This window comes from Odocoileus virginianus, unplaced genomic scaffold (genome assembly GCF_023699985.2).
Source record: "Odocoileus virginianus isolate 20LAN1187 ecotype Illinois unplaced genomic scaffold, Ovbor_1.2 Unplaced_Scaffold_8, whole genome shotgun sequence".
Lineage (NCBI taxonomy): Eukaryota > Metazoa > Chordata > Mammalia > Artiodactyla > Cervidae > Odocoileus > Odocoileus virginianus.
The window spans coordinates 143,362-164,841 of record NW_027224270.1 but is presented as its reverse complement, the minus strand read 5'-3'; the positions used below and the strand labels follow the sequence as shown (position 1 = coordinate 164,841).

The 21,480-nt window shown below is 39.3% G+C and overlaps 1 protein-coding gene across 1 annotated transcript in view; it reads right to left on the bottom strand.

The window, feature by feature from the left end:
* Window positions 1-21,480, bottom strand: part of FER (FER tyrosine kinase) — a 418,591-nt gene that overhangs the window by 295,088 nt on the left and 102,023 nt on the right. Inside the window, exon 8 of the mRNA XM_070462680.1 lies at window positions 7,443-7,565. Within this exon, the coding sequence (XP_070318781.1) occupies window positions 7,443-7,565 (123 nt within the window). The remainder of the gene's footprint in view (window positions 1-7,442; window positions 7,566-21,480) is intronic.

Below are 21,480 nucleotides of genomic sequence, written 5' to 3'. Positions count from 1 at the left end.
CCAGAAGTCAAACCCAGGTCTCCCACACTGCGGGCAGATTCTTTACCAGCTGAGCCAGCAGCGCAGCCCTTCCACCCTCAGGTCTCAGCAGAAACACCATTTCCTAGAAGACCCCTGATCACCCGTGTTAAGTCAGTGCTCCTCCGCTATTCTCCTACCTGAGCTCCTTGTTTCATAGTAATTATCAAACGGTTAACTTCTCGTTTTATTGGTCTACTCTACAGAAGCATGAGCTTCATGAGCCATGTGCCCATATGTCCTACGCTTCACTGCATTCATAGCACCTAGTAGACACAACAGAAACATTCTGAGACAAAAATAAAACAGATACCTGAATTTGCAAACCAGAACAACACTCCAGATGATTCAAGCATTACTTTCACTATAAGCTAGATGTGAATCTCTGCAAGTCTCTGAAAATTTCTGGCCCTCAGATATCACATAATTTTCAAGATTAGATGATCAAATGATCTCTCTAGATTCCACATGACTCTAAAAGTTAAGATTTTATAATGTGTACAGTATTTTTAAGTCAGAGGTGATAATGGTACATAACAATACAAAACTGAATTATTATTCACTTTCTGGAGTCAAATCAAGCATCAAAACAAGCAGCAACATTACCAGTTCTTTATGCCAATGAGTCATAAATGACATATGCTTGGTATATTTTCCCATAAACTATTTTCTAATACAGTAGTCAAGGATCATAAATCAGGAAAAAATGGATATTACTTCCACTTGAATAAATATGTTTTGGAAGTAATAAGTAAAGATATGAACAGAGTGATACTTTGTGTTGTATTAAATTATACCATTTCAAAAACTTGGTTTTCTTTCATCTTATTTCTTTAAATAAAATTTGCAATAGCTATATTTCAACTAAGACCTGCATTATTTATATAAGCCAAAAATCTGTGTTTCTTAGTGTGGATTTAATGTCACATAAAAACCATTCTTTAGGTTCATTTTTCACTTTATGTAATTCAATGATAAGAATCAAAGTTATCAAATGATTTTGCATGTAGTTTATTTTTTCACTGTTATTATGCTTTGGAGAAACTTATGCCAAATCTAAAGTCAAAGGTTTTAACATTAGTCTCCCACATGCTATACTTCCATAAGAACATGAGTGCTATTTCTAATAAGTAAAAATTCACATATTTCATTAATTTGGAGATAATTTAGAAGGCAAATATATAGGATATTTTTAGTATTTGGGGAAATGTAGTTTTGTTTCATTGTTTTATTACTTTTAATTAACATGATATTTGAAGCTAAAAAAGTTCTGGAGTAAAAATAAATCTTTGAAATTAGATGAAAATTGCTTTTAATCATATATTTAAATAAGTATCTGTAGACATATATACAAGGCTTTCCGGTGCCTCAGTGGTAAAGAATCCGTCTGCAATGCAGGAGAGGCAGCTTTGAGCCTTGGGTCTAAAAGATCCCCTGGAGAAGGAAATGGCAATCCACTGCAGTATTCTTGCCTGGAAATTTCCATGGATAGAGGAACCTGGCAGGTACAGTCCATGGGGTCACAAAAGAGTCGGACATGACTTAGTGACTAAACAACAACAGACATATATAGAAATAGAAATGTTTAAGAAATATTCAGAAGATGAAACGCAAACATTTACCCTAGAATTCATTTCAGACTGTTTGTTTTGCAAATTATTTTAACATATAGTTCAAAGACAAATTTCAACCCTACCAATGTCTAAATTAATGAGGTTCCACAATGACTACTTAGTTATATAAATATACTTACCATTTTCAACATTTTCAAGATTATGCCCTGAAGTTAACAACAAAAACTCCATGATAACAGAGTGCAAACAGAACTTGGGTTAAGCTGGACTCATCTGTTGAACTGCCAGACACATTCATCCTTTCTAACTTTCTCTCCTAAGAACCCTACTAAAATCATGAGATCCAGCAATTGCTATGATCAGACAGAAAGTCTGGGGTCAGGAACTCATGCGTTTTCTATCCCTTCCAAGGCGTGTGATTTTAAGTTATCTAAATTCTCTAAGTCTTAAAGGTAAAATCCACATAATTACACGGAGAGCATAGTGAAGATAGCATTAAAGTGAACTAATATATATAAAATATCCAGCATAATGTGTGGAATAGAGTAAGAACTCAAGAGGTGTTGTTTCCATATATCCATCACCCTTTAAGCCTTCTCTCCTCTCATCCCATTCTTATCTCCCGATAAATGTAAACAGGTGGAGAAATGTGGATCACACTGACTATGCAGATGAAGAGAGAACTGAAGATATGAGTCCAGAAAACATACCAAAAAAATCAAAGAATCTCACAAATTCTAGGTTAAGATAACCCTTAAAGATTGTCTCCTCCAACAATATATAACCAGACATGCTGGTGAGAGGGTCCTACTGTATTTCTTTATATCTAACAAATTTTAAAACAAAAGTCATTTACAATGTGTACACTTACAAAACTGTAAAAAGTAGAACTACTTAGTCATTGGTAGACATGTGCAGAGATTCAGTTGCAAATAAAGAAAAACAAAAGATAATTATATTTTTAATTGTATATGTGCAATGGTTGATAAAATTTATTTTTATAATCCAAAGAAAATCTAATCCTGATTCAATACTGAAAACTTTCAGATTTATTAAAGGAATATCCAGAGTAACTCATATTTTCCTGTTCTCGCCTTTAAAAGGCTCAACAATTTCAATATGACATATAATACCAACTTGTAATAAGAGCCATAGTATTAAGTGGGAGTGGAGAAGGAAACGGCAACCCACTCCAGTACTCTTGCCTGGAAAATCCCATGGACAAGCCTGGTGGGCTACAGTCCATGGCACTGCAAAGAGTCGGACACAACTGAGCAACTTCACTTTCAGTTTAAGTGGGAGAGGTAGGCTCCTACTAACCTGAGTTCCATACTAGAATGATGGTGTTGCCATTCACTGAAATTTAAAAATAAATAGATAAAATACTAAAAGTGAACTAGGTTGGGCTGGGCTGGATTGTACTTAGGGGATTTTTAATTCAGTCTTAGACATGTAGGGTGCTACTAAGACATCCAAGGAGGCATGTCGAGTAAGCAACCGATTACATGGGCATAGCGTTCCAAGAGGAAACCTGAGCTCGAGTAATAAGCACGCATCATCTTCAGGGGACCACCCAGGGGCACAGTGCAAGAAGGAGAGTGGCACAGCCTGGGACCATGCCGTGGGTAACTCCAAAATAAACTGGCCAAGGGGGGAGAATGAGTTTATAAAAAAGGAGGGGCCAGAAAGGGAGAAGTAAGATCTGGTATCTTGCTTCACAAAGGCCAAGGGAAAAGAAGTCAACAAAGATATTTTGAGGAGGTCAAGCAAGACAGTTGCAAAATTTAGCAATGTAAATATTGTCATTGAGTATTGTCAGTCTTTACACTGTATACTGGAAAGGCTGTATATAGTCACCTTGCTTATTTAACTTATATGTAGAGTACATCATGAGAAATGCTGGGCTAGATGAAGCACAAGCTGGATTCAAGACTGCTGGGAGAAATATCAGTAACCTTAGATATGCAGATGACACCACGCTTATGGCCAAAAGCGTAGAGGAACTACGCTTTCCTCTGAAAGAGGAGAGTGAAAAAGCTGGCTTAAAAAACAACATTCAAAAAATGAAGATCATTACATCTGGTCCCATCACTGCATGGCAAATGAATGGGGAAACAATGGAAACAGTGAAAGACTTTATTTTCTTGGGCTCCAAAATCACTGTAGATGGTGACTGCAGTCATGAAATTAAAAGACACTTACTCCTTGGAAGAAAAGCTATGACCAACCTAGACCAACTTTGCCAGCAAAGGTCCATCTAGTCAAAGCTATGGTTTTTCCAGTAGTCATGTATGGATGTGAGAGCTGGACAGTAATGATGGGTGAGTTTGGAAGGATTGATGCTTTTGAACCATGGTGCCAGAAAAGACTCTTGAGAGTCCCTTGGACTGCAAGGAGACCAAACCAGTCAATCCTAAAGGAAATCAGTCCTGAATATTCATTAGAAGGACTGATGCTGAAGCTGAAACTCTAATACTTTGGCTACTTGATGCAAAGAACTGACTCCCTGGAAAAGACCCTGATGCTGGGAAAGATTGAAGGCAGGAGGAAAAGGGGACAACAGATGAGATGGTTGGATGGCATCATCAACTTAGTGGGCATAAGATTGAGCAAGCTCTGGGAGTTGGTGATGGACAGGGAGGCCTGATGTGCTGCAGTCCTTGGGGTTGCAAAAAGTAGGACACAACTGAGCGATTGAACTGAATTTAGCTGAAAGGTCATTTATCTTTTTTGTATAGTTCTGTGTATTCTTGCCACCTCTTGTTAATATCTTCTGCTTCTGCTAGGTCTGTACCACGTCTGTCCTTCGTTGTCCCATCATTCCTATTGCATGGAATGTTCCCTTGGTATCTCTAATTTTCTTGAAGAGATCTCTCATCTTTCCCATTCTATTGTTTTCCTCTATTTCTTTGCACTGATCACTGAGGAAGGCTTTCTTATCTCTCCTTGCTGTTCTCTGGAACTGTTCATTCACCTAGAGCCAGACATCTTGGAGTGTGAAGTCAAGTGGGCCTTAGAAAGCATTACTACGAACAAAGCTAATGGAGGTGATGGAATTCCAGTTAAATTATTTAAAATCCTAAAAGATGATGCTGTTAAAGTGCTACACTCAATATGCTAGCAAATTTGGAAAACTCAGCAGTGGCCACAGGACTGGAAAAGGTCAGTTTTCATTCCAATCCCAAAGAAAGGCAAGAATGCTCAAACTACTGCACTACTGCACTCATTTCACATGCTAGCAAATGCTCAAATTCCTTCAAGCTAGGCTTCTATAGGATGTGAACCAAGAACTTCCAAATGTACAAGCTGACTTAGAAAAGCCAGAAGAACCAGAGATCAAACTGCCAACATCTGCTGGATCATAGAAAAAGGTAGAGTTCCAGAAAAACATCTACTTCTCCATCATTGACTACACTAAAGCCTCTGACTGCGTAGATCACAACAAACTGTGGAAAATTCTTAAAGTAAAGGGAATTCCAGACCACCTTACCTGCCTCCAAAAAAATCTGTATGTAGGTCAAGAAGAAACAGAACCATACATAGAACAATGGACTGGTTCAAAACTGGGAAAGGACTATGTCAAGGCTGTGTATTATCACCCTGCTTTATTAATTTATATGCAGGTGTATATCATGCGAAATGCTGGTCTGGATGAAGCACAAGCCAGAATCAAGACTGCCAGGAGAAATATCAATAACTTCTGATATGCAGATGACAACATCCTTATGGCAGAAAGCAAAGAGGAACTCAAGAGCCTCCTGATGGAGGAGGAAGATCAAGGAGATCAAACCAGTCCATCCTAAAGGAGATCAACCCTGAATATTCACTGGAAGGACTGATGCTGAAGCTGAAGCTCCAATACTTTGGCCACCTGATGCGAAGAGCCAACTCATTGGAAAAGACCCTGATGCTGGGAAAGATTGAAGGCAGGAGGAGAAGGGGATGACAGAGGATGAGATGGTTGGATGGCATCACCGACTTGAAGGACATGAGTTTGAGCAAGCTCTGGGAGATGGTGATGGACAGGGAGGCCTGGTGTGCTGCAGTCCATGGGGGTCACAAAGAGTTGGACACGACTGAGCAGCTGAACAACAAGAACGTCGTTGAGAATCTTACAGATACCTACTTCAGTAACGCTGGGGCAGCAACCAGGTGTTCATGGGTTAAGTCCTGAGTGAGAGTTGAGGAAATGAGTGCACATTAGCACTCTTAGAACAAGTCTGACTAAGAAAACACAAGGCAAAGACAGTAACTGAGAGAGAATACTGAGGTTAAAGAAGGGTTACCTAGGGTGGGCAGAGAGGTGAGATTGTTTTTAGGAGTCGGGACTTACAAATATTTAAAAAGTGAGCACAGGACACAGTTGAGAAGAAAAGGTAAACATAATATACAAAACAATGTAAAATTTCAGGGAAAGTAAGAAATGATGAGATATAAAATAGGGACAAGAAATAGATGGGACAAGGAACAGACCCTTTATGAAAGGAAGGAAAGAGAATGAGTACAAATGTGGTGAATTTAGATATGTAATCACAAAAAATGAGGCATGTGCCACCTGATGATTTTCATTTTTTCCGTAATGTAGGAGACATCCATTTGTTGACTCTGATCAGGCATATAACAGGATCAGAGATTTGAGAGACATGGAAAATATCTGAAAAGTTGCATAGACAGTGCGAGCAAGTAGTAGAGACCAAAGAAATGTCACACATCACAATTTCCTTGGAAGTCTTGACAAATCAAGCCAATTGTAAAAGTACAACAGCAGAGAAATGTACACGTTCTAGTCAGGGATCAGAGAAACCATACAAAAGCAACTCTTGCTGAAGATGCAAACAATGACCAAAGTCAGACTAGAAACTGTAAAGTTCAGATCAAAATTTGATCCGAAAACAAGAGAAAACATAAGTACTGAAATCAGTAAACACAAGAGTACAGCAAAACGAGTCAGAGGATCCATGAGCATGTTCACTGATTCAGACACCAACACAAAAAGCAATAATAAGGCAACAGCACAGCGAATCTCAGAAGGACAGATGAGACACACCACTCCTTTTTAATAAGCTTACTTGCTTCCTCCTAACACAGCAGAAGCCAGCTTCCTGATTATCCAATGGCATCCCACTCCAGTACTCTTGCCTGGAAAATCCCATGGACGGAGGAGCCTGGTGGGCTGCAGTCCATGGGGTTGCTAAGAGTCAGACACGACTCAGCGACTTCACTTTCACTTTTCACTTTCACACACTGGAGAAGGAAATGGCAATTTCCTCCAGTGTAATTGCCTGGAGAATCCCAGGGACAGGGGAGCCTGGTGGGCTGCCGTCTATGGGGTCGCACAGAGTCGGACACGACTAAAGTGACTAAGCAGTAGCAGCAACAGTTTCTTAGGGGCTTCCCTGGGGGCTCAGATGGAAAAGACAAGGAATTCACAGTGAGTATGCTGGACTTTGATCTGTGCTGTGCTAAGTCGCTTCAGTCATATCCAACTCTTTGTGACCCTATGGACTGTAGCCTGCCAGGTTGCTCTGTCCATGAGATTCTCCAGCCCAGAATACTGGAATGGGTCACCATTTAAGGTGGAAAAAAGACAAGTTTTAATGGGGCTCTTCAGAAAATAATTCAAACCACTAAAACATTGAGACAAATGATAGGTAACATTATATGGATAAAAATACAAAATCATTCCTCTAGAGTCCTCGAAAGTAACTCAACCATACACAGCTTCATACTTTTATACATGAAATTTCAACTTCCGGAAATTTTATGTCTCTAATTCCACATAAAATGAAGTACTTCTGTTAAATACATCAATTAAACTTTCTTTCTTCAAATTACTCCTTTTTTACTCACTCAGACTTCTTTTCATAGGTCTTAGAAGACTCCTCAATCCTCTTCTCTAGCTCCAGCACAGCCTCCTCCTTGTTTAAAAGCATCTGCTGTGTCTGCATTAGTTCCTCTGCTAAAGTTCTCAACCTAGAACGAAGTTTCCTCATTATCAGTCAACACATTAATTATGCTCACTTTATACTTACCAAAAAAAGCAATCATACACCTAAGGTTGCAATGTCCAAAAAGAGCAGCCACAAGTAGTTTAATTTAAATTAAATAAGAGTAAAATTTCAATTCCTCAGTTGCATTAGCCACATTTCAAGCACTGAACAGACACATACGGCTAATGGCGACCTCTCTGGACAGAGAAAAGAACATTTCAATAATCACAGTGAATACTCTTGGGCAGTCTGTTTTAGAGGATTTTATTCATCAAATAGCAAAAGAGAAAAACAGGAAATGGAGAAAGAGAAAAGGACTAAAGAAAAAATACCTGTAATTCTCCCAGGAAGAGTGTATGGTGAAATAGCAATTTTTGTTTTCAGACTAACATGTATTTATATTCTGGCTTTACCATTTTTTTTTTATGAGATCCTACGAAACTTGCTTAAGATCACTGAATCTATTTTCTCACTCATATTTTAGGTACTGTAACACCTGTTTCAGTGCATTGTTTTAAAGCTGAAATACACTTATGTGTAAATAATGAATGGTACTTAATAGGCATCTGAGTAAATAACATCTAGTATTATTTGCATATGTTATCTCATTTAATTCTCACAACAAGCTATCAGATATATATTGTTATCCTTAAAGAAAGTAAGGCTCAGTCACATGGTAATTTAAATTAATATAAGCTATTTCTGTTTTCACATGTTGCAATAATGTTTTGGAGGTACTGTCTATACAGATTTGAAATTAGTATGTACCCATAGATCAGACATTTCTGGTTACATAAAATACATCTGGTCCTGAATAGAAATATTTCTACCACAAAACACACAACTGGAATCTAAAAAATAATACAAATGAACTTATTTCCAATACAGAAATAGCCTGATAGACATAGAAAATGAATTTATGGTTATCAAATGCGATAGAGAGGGGAGAAACAAATTAGGAGTATAGCATTAACAGATGCATATCACTGTATATAAAACAGATAAACAACAAGGATTTCCTGTATAGCACAGGCAATTGTATTTAATATCCTATAATAATATACATTGGAAACAATCTATAAACAATATAATATTGGAAACTATATAATAATATACATTGGAAATCTGAAAAAGGATAAATATATACATATAACTGAATCACTTTGCTATATACCTGAAACTAACACAGTATTTTGAATCAACTATAGCTCAATTAAAAAAACAAAATATAAAATTGCTATAATCATAAAATATACACACACAGCTATCATATCACATTAAAATTTTTATTCTCTTTCAGCCTTTTAAAGCAAGACAGGAAACCCAAACTATACAAAATACTAAATAACCCAAGTATATGAAAATTTGAATAAAGTCAAACCATGAAGAAATATTCATAATGGAAGTTACAAGCAAAAGCTCATGTAGAAAAACTCTTAGAAAAAAGTCAATCTACAATGAAAATAAACAAAAAACACAACTGGAAGTTCAAGAAAACTTCGAATGATCCAAAAGTACACGGAGATATTTACAACCTGAACCACAATTTAAAATCTTCAGACTAAATAAACAGTAAATTATTTTTCACCTACTAAAATTGACAAGCATGAAAACGAGTGATAATATACGGTATTCTCAAAACTCTAGAAAAGAATGAGAGGTGAAGGAAGGTAGGAAAGGAGACAGAAAGAAGGAAGACACACACTCTGTTGATGTGACAAAACTGACTCGAATTTCTTAGAGGTCAACTTGGAATTGTCTCTCAAACTTCATATTAGAATATCGTTTGACCATCTAAAAATCTGTCTTATCAAAATACTTTACACATGCTCACAATTAGTCCATATGAAAATGTTTGTACTACAATGTTTATAAAACAACTGGAAAATATTTAATTTTTCATCAACAGGGGAACAGCTGAATAAATCTTGATCCGATCTGAGAGAGTAGCGATGACATATACACAGTGCCGTCTGCAGAAGAGCCAGCCAGCGGGCGTTTGCTGAGTGGCCCAGAGGAGCCGAGCTGGGGCTCTGTGACAGGCTGGGGGGTGGCCAGAAAGGCGGGGAGGAGGGGGGGCGGCTTCAGGGGGCTGTGCACACTCCAGGCTGGTTCCTGCTGATGTGCGGCAGGAATCGTCACAACACTGCAATTATCCTCGAATTAAAGATGAAATAAGAGATCTTAAAGAAACACGACAGTCATTATAAAGCATGAGGTACACACATAAAAGGCTCTTCCAAGGCATAACTGAAACTAAAAGGCAAGAGGCAGAAAAGCACACACAGCACGGCTCCATTTATACTGAAATAAATGCATGTGTATACACGCTACTGACTGAATTGCATTCCCTTAAAATTCTTATTTTGAAATTCTAACCCCCCAGTGATGATATCTGGAGAGGGGACTTCAGGAGGTAACTAGGGCTAGACGAGCTCATGAAGGTGGATGAAGGTCCCTCATTATGGGATGAAGGTCCTCAGAGGAGATACCCGAGAGTTTTGCTCTCTCTCCCCAAGCCTAGATGACGCAGAGGTCATGTGTGTGCAACAAGAAGGCAGCAGTCTGCAAGCAGGAAAAGACTCTAGCCAGGACCCAAACTGGCCGTCACCTTGTTCTGGAGCTTGTAACATCCAGGACAATGAGAAAGAAATTGTTATTGTTTAATCCACTCATTCATGGTATTTTACCATGGCGGCCATAGCAGAGTAATACACTATATTTATGTGTAGAGAACCAAACTACTACAAACCAAACTTTCATCATCACTCTGATGGGTATGGGATTAGAACAGGGGGTCATTTAAGGACAAAACAGCTTCCCTAGTAGCTCAGTTGGTAAAGAATCCACCTGCAATGCAGGAGACCCCAGTTTGATTCCTGGGCTGAGAAGATCCGCTGGAGAAGGGATAGGCTACCCACTCCAGTTTTCTTGGGCTTCCAGTTTTCTTGGGCTACCCACTCTAGTTTTCTTGGGCTCAGCTGATAAAGAATCAGCCTGCAATGCAGGAGACCCGGGTTCGATCCCTAGGTTGGGAAGATCCCCTGGAGAAGAGAAAGGCTACCCATTATATTTGAATCTCATAACAAAAATGAATTTGAATTTAAGCTATTAAATAAAAGGTAATGGAGACAGAAAAGGCAGAAAAACCATGAAACATGATAAGAACTCAAAATATAGTAATCTAGGTTATTTCATCTATGTTTAGAGTTAAGCAACATAATAAACCTCAACAGGTTTCTGAGGGCATTATAATATAAAACATAATCAATGATGCTTATAATAATGATCAAGAATTGTAAGAGAAAAATTAAAGTATTTTTCATTAAGAATATACATATATTTATAAGAGACATACATCAAATCTAGTAAAATTATTTTGTTGATAGCAATACAAGGTTGGGTTAACTGGAAAATGCACTTCTGTGGAATAGTTCATACCCTGACTACTAGACACAGAAAGTTACTGTATTAAAATCTGAGATCATTCTCGAGAAATCTACACTTCAACTTCTGGCTTCAAGTTACTCATTAATAACTACAAAACTATAAATTAATAACACACATAATGCTTTGCTCTTTATTAAACTCTGCTGCATACATGATCTGATCTCACCCTCACGGGAGTCTGGGTCACAGGCCCCGCCTCTGCGCCCGTCCGCAGCCCAGGCTGAGGGCGTAAGGACCAGCCTCCTACACCGCCCTGGCCGTGCCACGCCAAAGATGACCCGGACAGACAGGTCTCCCTCTCTGGCCAGTCTCCACCCCGCTGCTCCTTTACTTCCCTCTCCTACACCCTTCCCGAAGCTCTTCCTGCTCACTTTCCATTCACCCCGCTTTTCAATTCCTCACTCATCATTTAAACCCCATTCCCTGTGTCAGGCACACCGTTAAGACACTAGGGATACAACAGTGAACAAGTTTGGCTTCAGGAAACTTAGATGCTAGGAGAAGAGACAGGGACTGTCTTCTTCCTCCGACCTCTCTTCTCTTCTTCTTCCCTCTCTGACTGTTAGTGTTTCTGCCCTATTTCTTCCCAGTCCGCACTGTACCACACTCTCTGCTCCACCCTGGAATGAGCACCTAACCCCACCGATCTGTAAGCTGGCAGATCTGTAGGCTGTAAGGAGGCACCGCGGCCTCCCCTTCCCTGCTCAGCCCTCTCACCAGACGGTGTCTTTCACACTCCATTCTGCACGTCCTGTTTCTCTCATCAGAATTTCACTCAGTAAGCTTTTTATGCAGTTTCCTAATAACTCCCAAGGCTCTCCTGATTCCTACCGGTCTGAATTCTCTAGAAAGAGAAACCAAAGAGCTACCTCAGCGTGGGAACAGCACAGTTTACGACTTTCCCGCACCACGACAGCTAAGCTGATACAGGAACCACACTGCAGTGAAAGAAGCTTCACTTCTCCACACAGACATCATTAATACCGGACTGATTCTCCTTGCGCAAACATTTTGTCATCAAGCTAATCACTTTACCTTCCACCTCAGAGTAAGAAAATTATCTGTGTTTGCAACTCTACGCGTCCCTGCTGCATTCTGTAAAGCTCCTTACTCTGGTAAAAGAGACACCAGATCTAGAAGCGGACACCTCCAGGTTCAGTATTTACTCGGCTTTTCTAGGCTTCCGTTTTCTCTTCCAATAAAATGGAAATTAATTTAATATCTAACTTAAAGGGTTCAGGTAGCTATGATACATGTTTTTAAAGTTTCTAGTATGGATTTTTAAGCATAGTATGTTCCCTATAAATGTAACTATATACTATTAACCAATTTTAGTACTGATATCAAGAAATATTTTTCTGAAAAGTAACTAAATTTTGTCTTCTACCTTTTTAAAGAATGTTTTGTTAACATTGGATGCAAAAATAAACACTGCTCCCAAGGCAGGGGTCAGACTGAATGTATTTTAAATAAAACTTAAGAACAGGTTATACGATTTATACATTTTTCCCAGTTAAGGACAAGTCAAGAAATATTGTTAAGAATTCTATATTGAAAGTACATGACTTACTCATAATTCAAAGTTGTTTTTCCCTTTACAACAATGTCACTTCCAAGAACATTAACTTTTTGGAAATGTGAAAACCTTCCAGTTCAAGAGAAACTAATGTAAGCCTGCGTGTCACTGCTATCCTTGACACAAAACAATAAAAAAATCTCTATACACACACACACACCCTGATTTGATGTGACATAACAGTAATGACATCAAATTAAGGCAAACACTGAGGAGTTTTACTACTACCTCTTCACAGATACGATTTAGGAAAATTCAAGGGAAGACACCCGAGTGTGGTGAACACCACGTTTACCCTGGCTAACCGCAGTACAGCCCTCTTTTTAGTCTGAAACGGGGCAAGAAGGGAGGGATGAGGTGAAAGCCAGCGAGTCCTGATCCACTGTGCAAACCTCCTGATACAGCCTGACTCTGTTTCTCAGAGGTCACTGGCACGTGTGAATTCTAACAAAGGATATTAAAATCCAAATCTGCTAATACTCTCACTTCCTTTAGCAAGCATTCAGTTTCTGGAAATATCCCTTAGGCTTTTGATGAGGAATTAGATTTGAAGTTTTGTATATGCTCAACTTTTGGAGGACACGTGTACGCTCATTTGTGAGAAGGATGAGGTGGTCCTCAGCGTTACTTCTCTTTTCAAATGTCTTATTTGTGCTAAAACTTTAACCCAGAAAGAGAGAGAAAACTGTTGCTGCTGTTGTTCAGTTGCCAAGTCTTTGCAACTCCATGGACTGCAGCACACCACTCTCCCTGTCCCTCACTATCTCCCGGACTCTGTCCAAGTTCATGCCTACTGAATCGGCGATGCCACCCAACCACCTCATCCTTTGTTGCCCTCTGCCTATGCCCTCAATCTTTCCCAGCTTCAGGGTCCTTTTCCAATGAGTCAGCTGTTTGCATCAGGTGACCAAAGTACTGGAGTTTCAGCATCAGTCCTGATGTATGCTCAGGACTGATTTCCTTTAGGTCTGACTGGTTTGAACTCCCTGCAGTCCAAGGGACTCTCAAGCATCTTTTCCAGCACCACAGTTCGAAAGAATCCTAACACCAGCTTATTAGATTCTCTAAAGAGTTGGAAACTCTAGAAGCTAAAACAAAGTCCTAGAAAAGCTAACAATACTTCTGTTCCCTGGCTGGTCTGTTAGCTAGAATTTACTACCTGTTTCGCTAAGCAATGAAAGTTGGAAAAAGAAAGGAGATAAGAGTAAGAAAAGAAAAGGGAGATCAGAGGAAAAGAAATGATAATATTAGCTAACTTTCCTTTTTCTAACTCTTAATCATATAAACAAAATAGCGGCGCTTCTTGAGGCCTTAATCTTTTACAGCCTTGGCACAAACAAAACATGGCCAAGCTTTATGCAAAATTTTCTTAAATAAAAAAAATCGAGCAAAGATAACCCTTTGAAGTCAAAACGTCTTAATGTTTCTCAGTCTCTACAGATCCATGGCTGTAAATCCACAGTAGAAAAGACAAATGATTTAGGAGAATAGAATTATACTGTAAATCCACAGTAGAAAAGACAAATGATGTAGAAGAATAGAATTATACAGGGAAAGCATTTCGCCTTGTTTGCGCTTGCAGTAGAATGGATTAAGAGAAAAACACTCTAGTAGATACAGGTTACATAAAGGTGATTTTTAAAGATTTAAATGTATTTAAAGACTGTGGTTCAGTCACTGAGTCCTATCTGACTCTTTCAACCCCATGGACTGCAGCATGCCAGGTTTCCCTGTCCTTCACCATCTCCTGGAATTTGCTCAAACTCCTGTCCACTGAGTTGATGATGCCATCCAACTATCTTATCCTCTGTCGTCCCCTTCTCCTCCTGCCCTCAATCTTTCCCAGCATCAGGGTCATTTCCAACAAGTCCGCTCCTTGCATCAGGTGGCCAAAGTTCTGGAGCTTCAGCATCATTCATCCTTCCAATGAATATTCAGGGTTGATTTCCTTTAGGACGGACTGGTTTGATCTCCTTGCTGTCCAAGGGACTCTAAATTAGAGTCTTCTCCAACACCACAACCCAAAAGCATCAATTCCTCAGCACTCAGCCTTTTTTATTATCCAGCTCTCACATGATTACTGGAAAAACCATAGCATTGACTATACAGACCTTTGTCCACAGTGGTATCTCTGCTTTAAAATATGTACTCTAGGTGTGTCATAGCTTTCCTTCCAAGGAGCAAGAATCTTTTACTTTCATGGCTGCAGTCACTGTCCGCAGTGATTTTAGAAACCAAGCAAATAAAATCTGCCACTGTTTTCACTTTTTACGCACTTCATCTATTTGCCATGAAGTACTGGGACTGGATGTCATTATCCCCATTTTTTTTTTTTTAGTTTATCATTTTATTATTTTTTTTTCCATTTATTTTTATTAGTTGGAGGCTAATTACTTTACATCATTACAGTAGTTTTTGTCATACATTGAAATGAATTAGCCATGGATTTACATGTATTCCCCTTCCCGGTCCTCCCTCCCACCTCCCTCTCCACCCGATCCCTCTGGGTCTTCCCAGTGCACCAGGCCCGAGCACTTGTCTCATGCCCCCAACCTGGGCTGGTGATCTGTTTCACCCTAGATAATATACATGTTTCAATGCTGTTCTCTTGAAACATCCCACCCTCGCCTTCTCCCAGAGTCCACAAGTCAGTTCTATACATCTGAGTCTCTTTTTCTGTTTTGCATATAGGGTTATCGTTACCATCTTTCTAAATTCCATATATATGTGTTAGTATACTGTAATGGTCTTTATCTTTCTGGCTTACTTCACTCTTTATAATGGGCTCCAGTTTCATCCATCTCATTAGAACTGATTCAAATGAATTCTTTTTAATGGCTAAGTAATATTCCATGGTGTATATGTACCACAGCTTCCTGATCCATTCGTCTGCTGATGGGCATCTGGGTTGCTTCTATGTCCTGGCTATTATAAACAGTGCTGCGATGAACATTGGGGTGCACGTGTCTCTTTCAGATCTGGTTTCCTTGGTGTGTATGCCCAGAAGTGGGATTGCTGTATCCCCATTTTTTGAATGCTGAGCTTTAAGCCACTTTTATCACTCTCCGTTTTCACCCTCATCAAGAGGCTCTTTCGTTCCCTTCCATTTTTTGCCATGAGAGTGGTATCATCTGCACATCTGAGGCTATTGATATTTCTCCCTGCAATCTTGATTTCAGCTTGCAAATCATCCAGCCTGGCATTTCACATGGTGTATCCTACATAGAAGTTAAATAAGCAGGGAGACAATATCCAGCCTTGACAAACTCCTTTCCCAATTTTGAACTAGTCTGTTGCTCCATGTCTGATTCTAACTGTTGCTTCTTCACCTGTATACAGGTTTCTTGGGAGACAGGTAAAGTCTCATCTCTTTAAGAATGTTCAACAGTTTGTTGTGATCCACACAGTCAAGGTTTTAGTGTAATCAATGAAACAGAAGTAGATGTTTTTCTGGAATTCCCTTGCTTTTTCTGTGATCCAGTGGATGTTGGCAATTTGATCTCTGGTTCCTCTGTCTTTTCTAAACCCAGCCTATACTTCTGGAAGTTCTTGGTTCACGTAGTGTTGAAGCCTAGCTTGAAGCATTCTGAGCATTAACTTGCTAGCATGTGAAGTAAGTGCAATTGTACAGCAGTTTGAACATTCTTTGGCATTGTCTTTCCTTGGGAAAACTGACCTTTTCCAGTCCTGTGGCCACTCCTGAGTTTTCCAAATTTTGGGATTTTGTTGACATATTGAGTGTAACACTTTAACAGCATCATCTTTTAGGATTTGAAATAGCTCAGCTGGAATCCCATCACCTCCACTGGCTTTGTTCTTAGTGATGCTTCCTAAGGTCAACTTGACTTTACACCCCAGGATGTCTGGCTCTGCAAGAATCACGGCTGTCCTGGTCATTGAGATCTTGCTATGCTAAGTTGCTTCAGTCGTGTCTGACACTTTGCAACCCTTTGGACAGTAGCCTGCCAGGCTCCTCTGTCCATGGGATTCTCCAGGCAAGAATATTGGAGCAGGTTGCCATTCCCTCCTCCAGGGGATCTTTCCCAGTGGCTCAGACGGTACTCTTCCCACCTTTTCTTAATCTCTTCTGCTTCTGTTAGGTCCTTGCCATTTCTGTCCTTTATTGTGCCCATCTTTGCATGAAATATTCCCTTGGTATCTCCAATTTTCTTGAAGAGATCTCTAGTCTTTCCCATTCTATTGCTTTCCTCTATTTCTTTGCATTGTTCACTTAAGAAGGCTTTCTTATCTCTCCTTGCTATTCTTTGGAACTCTGCATTCAATTGGGTATATCTTTCCTTTTCTCCTTTGCCTTTCACTTCTCTTCTTTTCTTACCTATTTGTCAGGCCTCCTCATACAACTACTATGTATATTTAAAGATATAAAAGCCTAAAGCAATTATTGTGGATGATAACAAGTTTTCAGTACTCATGACAATACTTTTTATATCCTCAAACCATTTTCTATCATTATTTAAATCTTAGAGCACATCTAAAGGATCCAACTTCCTAAAAAAATATAAATTAAAAATTCCTAATACTGTCCCATTAGTTATGACATTTGGGTTAATAAAAACCCAAATGCAATAAAGGTTACAGTTGCCTGACATAACTTTTTTGAGAACTCTTATTCGCTATTGTTGTTCAGTTGCCCAGTCGTGTCCAACTCTTTGTGACCACATAGACTGCAGCACCAGGCCTCCCTGTCCCTCACCATCTCCCAAAGTCTGCCCAAGTTCATGTCCATTGTATTGGTGATGCCATTCAGCCGTTGCATCCTCTCATACCCTCTTCTCCTTCTGCCCTCAATCTTTCCCAGCATCAGGGACTTTTCCAATGAGTCAGCTGTTCGCATCAGGTGACCAAAATACTGGAGCTTCAGCTTCAGCATCAGTCCTTCCAATGAGTATTCAGGGTTGATTTCCCTTAAGATTGACTGGTTTGATCTCCTTGCTGTCCAAGGGACTCTCAGGAGTCTTCTCCAGCACCACAGTTCAAAGGCATCAATTCTTTGGTGCTCTGCCTTCACAACTGTACGTGACCACTGGAAAGGCCACAGCCTTGACTATACAGACCTTTGTTGGCAGGGTAACATCTCTGCTTTTCAACACGCTGTCTGGTTTGTCATAGCTTTCCTGTCTAGGTTTGTCATTTGCTTTGTCAGAAGCATGTCAGACTTCATGGCTGCAGTCACCATTCGCACTGATTTCAGAGCCCAAGAAGAGGAAATCTGTCACTACTTCCCCCGTTTTCCCTTCTATTTGCCATGAAGAAATGGAGCCAAATGCTAGGATCTCAGTTTTTTTAATATTTAGCTTTAAGCCAGCTCTTTCACTCTCTTCCTTCACCCTCATCAAGAGGATCTTTCGTTCCATTTCACTTTCTGCCGTTAGAGTGGTATCATCCACATATCTGAGGCTGTCGGTGTTTCTCCAGCCTGTCTGACTCCAGCTTGTAACTCATCCAGCCCGGCATTTCTCATGATGTGCTCAGCATATAGGTTAAATAAACAGGGTGACAGCAGACAGCCCTGTCATACTCCTTTCTCAATCCTGAACCAATCAGTTGTTCCATACAGGGTTCTAACTGTTGCTTCTTGACCCACATACAGGTCTTTGTTCAGCTAAACCTCTTTCTGATCCACATATATTCTTAACACCATCAGTTGTAATACATCGTAACAGATTCCACTTCAGTCTATACTGGGTTAGTGTTTTCTCAACTTCATTGAAAATACTCCTGTTTGCAGATGATCCACACAGGACATTCATTGAAAGTAATTCTTCAATTGCTTCAAACCTGGTTTGATTTCTCAAGTAAACAACTGAGTAGTTTTGATCATATCTGCTGACTCGTCAAGAGCCACGGAAAAACACTGTGAATAATTTGTCATGTTTTTTATTAATTAACTAATGGTGCAGCTCCCAAAGTTCTCAAACCCTCAAGCAAATGTTCTTACTGAAAATGTAATGGTCATAAACAAACTTACTTCCTCTGAACATACTTCCTCAGTTATTCTTTAAAACACTATTTAATTAAACTACCACTGATAAATGGCTTTCCTTGCTTGGCTAACAAATAAGTCACCCAGAAACTCATTTCCGTTTGGTTTTATCCTCATTCACATTTTATTTTTCTGAAGAAAGTCTGCTGTGATGAAGCACTTCAGTTTGACCTTATAATCTGTCTTGACTCTTGCTGCCCTGTGTTTCAGTAACACTGAGACGAGTGGTGAATCTGGCAATGTCAACATACGTTATCTCAGCACAGCCACAGAGCCCACGCATGAGGAACACAATGCTTTGCCATCTAATTCAACAATAAAATAATCCACACTCTACTGTGTCTTAAAGTGTGGCAGCCAAAACCCATTTTCTCTTCTCTTCTTGTTTTGACATGACATGCATGCACCGATAATAAAACGGAAACAAATGCTGTAGTACAGTGATGTGTGTGGCATTCAAAACACTGCTGAGTTACAACCACGCCACTGCGATCGGCAGTGCGCCAAACAGCAGTGTGAAGTGACCAGGATGCTGTGCGTGGTCTCTGTCCTGCTGCCCTACTCTGCACCGCAGCAGGAAGCCAGCCGCAGACAGCAGGAAAAGGACGAGCATGGCTGCATCCCAGTGTGACCTGTGTACCCTCAGGTTTAAGGCTCATGTGGCTTTCACGTGTCGCAAAATATAGTTCTTCTGTTGATTCTTTTAACCATTTGAAAATGTAAAAAGCAGTGTTAGCTCACAGACTGCACAAGATGGATGGCTAGCTGGATGTGACCTACAGGCTATAGTTCGCTCATTCACAGCTCAAAAAATCCAAAATTATCACTTTCCCATGTAGAGAATCATCATTTTTCAATTAAGAGATCTTATTTATATTTCACTGTAAAAGCTAAACACATTTTGGCTTTTAATTTTTTTAAATAATCTGGGAAACATGAGATCTGAAATTGGGCTTTACTTTAGAATATACAACTAGACATTTAACACAATCTTCTAAAATTCAAATATATTTCCTACTGCTAGGTAGTAACAACTTATGATAAAGAGACCTCATTTGAAACTAGAAAACTGACTCAACAAAAAGGTAGAGGACCTTCGCTCTCTACCATTCTAGTAAAATTAATAAAAATTCCTCTTTTGGCAGACATGTTACTGTTCATATTTTAGAACAACTTGCTATCCGTAACTTGCCTAGCTTAAACTATGGATCCAGAACTCCATTTACCCTGCTTTAAGTTTGCAATGGATCACAAATCAATGCCTCATCGATCCAGAATGCCAAAATCCACACAGCAGATACTTAAATATATTTTTCTAATGTTCAAACTTTCACAGACTTGACTTTTTCAAGTAATTTTGATGAACTAAATTAATCCCAAATTAGTCAATTAAACAGTGGTTAGATGAGAGGAAACACTTACATATATAATCTTAAATAAAAAGTTTAGTATTCTCTTTCAGCCTTTGACCAAGAAGGGAGATCCAAAAATGAGGCAGATGTGAAAGGGGTGGTGGATGGGAAGCAAAGAGGCTGCAGATGACAGAGACAAAGGAAGCAGTCTCAGATTCAAGCCTGAAGGGGAGGCAGCCTGAACGCATGTGTGGTGGCAAGTGCATGATCAGACGCTAGAATTTATCAGAGGCTGAGAAACAGCCCCCTCCCACATGGCAGTCTACCATTCAAAAACATTTCCAATACACAGGAGATGAACAAACAACCTACAAAGAGCTGAGATGAATTCCTCTCTCTATATATATACGCTGGGGTGGGGGCGAGCAGGGGTGGTATTATGCTCAGTCAAGCCCAGCTCTTCGCAACCCTATGTACTGTGGCTCACCAGGCTCCTCTGTCCACGGGATTTTCCTGGCAAGAATACTGCAGTGGTATTACCTTTATAATTACAGTTGATAGACAAATAATGAGTATGATGAAAATCTTTTGTGGCACATATTTACATGGATAAATGCAGTAACTCTGCCATTTACTATTATATCATTAGATTTCTATCAGATCTGAAAAGGGGGCAAGGAGTAACACTGTATTATCTTGTTCTGGATATAAATACCAATTGTGTAATAATCTCAGAATCCCATATATTTATTTGAGAAACCTCTACATGATACAGTAAAGAGCAACCTAAGCTATTAAATTTATGAGTGTGGTTAATGAAAACAACAATTTTTATGTTATATTTAGGAATCTAAAATAAGAAAACTTAACGGGTGTCTTTTTATGACTAGCAAAGTGAAAAAGACAACCTCAGGAAAAGAGCATCTCTTTAAACGTCAAATACTTTATCAGTCAAGACTAGACCAGAAGTATGGCAAATCAAAAGAAGAAAAAGGGTTAAAAAGAAATTCCCCAATTCACATTGTTGTATGAAAGAAATCAACACAACACTGTAAAGCAATTATCCTATTAAACATTTCTTTAAAATTCCAGTTAGACTACTGTAAAAAAATGCTAATTTTCACCAATAATACTATAAATTTGAGGAATATAGCTTCACTAGAAAAGTTTAAAAAAAAGACACCTTTAAACATGAAAGATATTCAAGTAGAGCGGTCCTCAGGCATTTTGGGTTGAGAAACCCTCTGAAAATCTGCACACACCCTCCCCACAGAAAGTAAAACACATATTTCTACAAACAGTTTTAGTGGGCTTATGGCAGATTTTCAAAACTTTCTACACACTAAAGTCATCTGGTAAGTTTACAAAAAATTCCAATGCCTGGATCTAACCCTCAGAAAATCTGATTTAACAGTTTTGGGTCAGATTCCAAACATCGGCATTTTTTAAGCCTCCCTAAATGATCCTAATATGAAGCCAGAGACGAGACCCACTACTGAAAAACTCCGCGAAATCA